The 2418-nt window shown below is 54.0% G+C and overlaps 1 protein-coding gene across 1 annotated transcript in view; it reads left to right on the forward strand.

The window, feature by feature from the left end:
• The window catches only part of psap (prosaposin), a 37478-nt gene that overhangs the window by 20194 nt on the left and 14866 nt on the right, over positions 1–2418 (forward strand). Inside the window, exons 4-6 of the mRNA XM_024137981.2 lie at positions 762–887; positions 1706–1930; positions 2279–2418. Coding sequence (XP_023993749.1) covers positions 762–887; positions 1706–1930; positions 2279–2418 — 491 coding nt within the window. The remainder of the gene's footprint in view (positions 1–761; positions 888–1705; positions 1931–2278) is intronic.

Genomic DNA, 2418 nt, shown 5'->3' on the forward strand with positions numbered 1-2418 from the left:
ACCTCCGCATAAGTGGGGTCTGAAGGTCTGGGGGGGCCAGGACGGCCAGAAGGCTGGGGGGCGTCGGCTCTCAAAACATCAGCTTCTGGAGGTCTGTAGCCTAGGGTGGAGAGGGGAGGACAGCGCTGGCTCCAAGGCATAGTGTGGAGTTTGAGGTCTGGGGGGGGGGGGGAGGGGGTGGGGGGCCCCGGGCGGGGGCGCGTCGCTCCATAGTGGGGTGGGCTGGGGGGGGGGGCGGGGGGGGGGGGGGGGGGGGGGGGGGGGGGGGGGGGGGCCCGTCGCTGCCGCCTTTTAAGTGGGGTCCTGAGGCTGGGGGGGGGGGGGGGGGTCGCTCCACATAGTGGGGTCTGAAGGCTGGGGGGGCCGTCGCTCCACATAGTGGGGTCTGAGGCCTGGGGGGGGCCGTCGCTCACATAGTGGGGTCTGAGGCTGGGGGCGGGGGGGGGGGGCCCGTTGCTTCCACATAGTGGGGTCTGAGGCTGGGGGGGGCTCGTCGGCCGCCGCATTAGTGGGGTCTGAGGCTGGGGGGGCAGAGGAGAGGCTGGGGGGGGCCGTCGCTCCACATAGTGGGGTCTGAGGCTGGGGGGGGGCAGAGCGAGGCTGGGGGGGCCAGAGGAGAGGCTGGGGGGGCCCCGTCGCTCCACATAGTGGGGTCTGAGGCTGGGGGGGCCAGAGGAGAGGCTCGGGGGGGGCCCGTCGCTCCACATAGTGGGGTCTGAGGCTAGGCGATTAAGCTGATGTTTCATGTATTAGGGTTCTAGGGTGAGATCCTGGACGTCCTGGAGAAGGCCTGTCACCTGATCCCTGACAAGAGCCTGGCTGCAGAGTGTAAAGACACGGTGGACAAATACTACCCTATCCTCATTGGTGTCATCGCTGGAGAGCTGGTACACACACACACACACACACACACACACACACACACGGGTTTATGGGAAAGTAAGCTAGCCTACAGACACAGTGAGGGAGAGAGAAATGGTTTGTTATTCATAATCAATCCAACATCCTCATACTGCTAAGCTAAATGGCATTGTTTCAAGGTCATTCCAGGTATAATTTAGCCATTTGAATTTGATAAATGTTTATCCTTAATGCTATTAGCCCATACTAAATGTATTGAATTACAGTTTCACTACATAATTGGTTTGTGGATTCATGTTTATTGTATTGCTATTGAACATTGAAATCTGAGAGCTCCTCAGAATAAGAGTTGGGTTCACCCTAGTAAACATTAGGAGGATATATGGCCCATTATGTAACACTAGCCCGTAGTGGGACACTAGCTGCACCCGTAGTGGGACACTAGCTGCACCCGTAGTGGGYCACTAGCTGCACCCGTAGTGGGACACTAGCTGCACCCGTAGTGGGACACTAGCTACACCCGTAGTGTGTAGACACAGGGCCATTTTTAGTCATTAGAGTTGAGCTCTGTGTAGTAATGGTAATTTATTGGAAAGTACACAGATATTCTGTTGGGGACCGGGGAACACGGTGGCTGTTCTGTTGGGGACCGGGGAATTAATGGCATTTAGGATGCCAGCTGCATATAGATTAACCCGGTTCCTGGACTCAAACACACTTTCAATGGAAATATTGTTTTGGACAAGGCCTAATCTGGATCTGTGAAGTGGGAAATTGACCCTGAGTTTATTGTAGTGAGATGTACAGATTGTAGTGACCAGAGTCTGATGTTTCTGGATTCCAGAAGAACCCTCAGGTGGTGTGTGGTGCCATAGGTCTGTGTGGCTCCCAGCAGGCAGCTCTGGCCAGACTCCAGGCTCAGATCCAGTCTAACCAGATCCCACAGCTCACGTCCAATGAGATTCCTCAGGAAGACCTGGCCCAGAGGGTCGCCCCCTTCCTCCTCAACATCCCTGGGCTCCTCTACCCCCAGGCCKAGGAGAACACCAAGCAAGAGGTTCCTAAACAGGTACGCCAGTCGTCGTAGAATTTTGGGGGTTGTAATTCTGGTCTTTGGTGTCTAAGGTTGGGTTTCTGTGGAATAATTGTTAAAGGACTTTACAAAATCATTAGAGTTATAATTTACTATGGTGCCCAGCATAGCTGCACATAAGTTATGTTCAGTAGYGCACAAAGTACCAAATCTTTTTGCAACTGAAATCTGTCTTATTGATCAAATTCTGGCTGTACMTTCCCATTCCAAACTGTTATTTCACTACTGACCATGACCCAATACCAACTTTAAACCGTCACCGATTTTCACATGTGTAACTGCTACTCCTTTATTCACTAGTGAGGGTCTTCTGTCTCCTTGTAGGAGGCTGGAGACTTGTGTGAAGACTGTGTGAAGTTCATCACAGACTTCCAGGACGAGGCGAAGACAAACACAACCTTCGTGAACTCTCTGATTGAACGGATCCAGAGCCAGTGTGACCTGCTGGGGCCTGGAATCTCTGA

The sequence above is a fragment of the Salvelinus sp. IW2-2015 genome, unplaced genomic scaffold (genome assembly GCF_002910315.2).
Source record: "Salvelinus sp. IW2-2015 unplaced genomic scaffold, ASM291031v2 Un_scaffold1360, whole genome shotgun sequence".
Lineage (NCBI taxonomy): Eukaryota > Metazoa > Chordata > Actinopteri > Salmoniformes > Salmonidae > Salvelinus > Salvelinus sp. IW2-2015.